A 1,375-nucleotide genomic window follows, 5' to 3' on the forward strand; every position below is an offset into this window, starting at 1 on the left:
ATGGACTACTGTGGACCATTCTATTTGCGACCGGTGCATCGGCGGGCGGTGGCGCAAAAGAGCTACATGGTAGTCTTCGTTTGCTTTTCGGTGAAAGCAATACATCTGGAGTTGGTGGAGAACTTATCGACGGCAGCGTTTATGGCATTTCGTCGGTTTGTTTCCCGGCGTGGTCTTCCATCCAAGGTCTACTCGGATAATGGGCTCAACTTTCATGGCGCCAGCAGTGAGCTGAAAGAGTTTTATGAACTCCTGAACGAACCAGAGAATCAACAACGTATCCAGAATGCAGCTCTCCAAGATGACATCGAGTGGCATATCATCCCGCCACATGCTCCGAATTTCGGTGGTTTGTGGGAGGCGGCCGTAAAGTCTGCTAAGCGGATCCTGTGGATGGTGCTGGGCAACCAGAGACTTTCTTTTCCTGAGATGACAACGGTATTAACGCAGATCGAGGCGCAGCTGAACAGCCGTCCTTTGACTCCACTATCCGAAGACCCATCGGAAATGAATGTCCTTACGCCAGGTCATTTCTTGATTGGGGCACCCCTGACGGCGTTACCCGAGAAGGATGTCTCCAATCAACATGAAAATCGTCTGCGTCGTTATGAACTGCTTCAGCGATTGGTCCAGATGCACTGGAAGCGATGGCATCGAGAATATTTAAGTGAACTACACAATTATGGGCAATGTGTATCGCCTGTTAAAAGAGTTGAAGAGGGACAGGTAGTTCTTTTGAAGGAGGATAATGTGCCAGTTTGTGAATGGCCAATGGGAAGGATCGAGAATACTTTTGTAGGGCCAGATCAGATTGTACGAGTAATTAAAGTGTGTACTCAGAAAGGCAGTTATACCCGACCAACTTCAAAGATTTGTATTTTTCCAATTGAGGGGTAAATTTATCCTAAATTTAGAGGGGCGCCATGTTTGGATTTGAATTTACCATACATTTTGTTTAGGAGAACTTGCTGCTTGGGTCATATTTTGACAGCTCAGTGAGGGATACAATTCCGATCCGTACGGAATGATCGATTCCGCGATGACGCTCATCACTACCATTTTTTTGTAAGGAGAAGACAGACGCTTCGTGAACTCGAGAAGAGAAAGACGTACTTCTGCGCAACACTAAAAACATCACCGATTTTGTTCAGCCATTTTTCTTTAACTTCACTAAAACTTGTAATTTAGTAACACAACGTAGGACTAAAATAAAACTAGCAAACGTAATCAAACCCGTATAAACACAGGTCAATGAATTTGTCATATTGTTTTTGTAAGTTTTGTTTGCAAATAATTGCCTCTGCACTTTGCGTTTATTTGTTATATGACTTCGAAAATGTAAGAATTGCCTGTATATAGAATTGCGTGGCCGTTT

General features: G+C 44.1%; 1 protein-coding gene across 1 annotated transcript; it reads left to right on the top strand.

The window, feature by feature from the left end:
- On the top strand, positions 1-1,069 carry LOC121597275. Its single transcript, XM_041922915.1, has 2 exons — positions 1-726; positions 992-1,069. The coding sequence occupies exons 1-2, from the start codon at positions 1-3 to the stop codon at positions 1,067-1,069; spliced, it is 804 nt and encodes a 267-aa protein (XP_041778849.1).
- Positions 1,070-1,375: the final 306 nt, after the last annotated feature.

This window comes from Anopheles merus, chromosome X (assembly GCF_017562075.2).
Source record: "Anopheles merus strain MAF chromosome X, AmerM5.1, whole genome shotgun sequence".
In the NCBI taxonomy this organism is placed as follows: Eukaryota; Metazoa; Arthropoda; class Insecta; order Diptera; family Culicidae; genus Anopheles; species Anopheles merus.

What these genes read in the sequence shown, in the direction of transcription:
- LOC121597275 (XM_041922915.1), top strand. Translation starts at nt 1, where the DNA reads ATGGACTACTGTGGACCATTCTATTTGCGACCGGTGCATCGGCGGGCG. An exon ending in AAAGAGTTGAAGAGGGACAG is followed by an intron (nt 727 to 991) that starts GTAGTTCTTTTG and finishes ATATTTTGACAG; the next exon opens with CTCAGTGAGGGATACAATTC.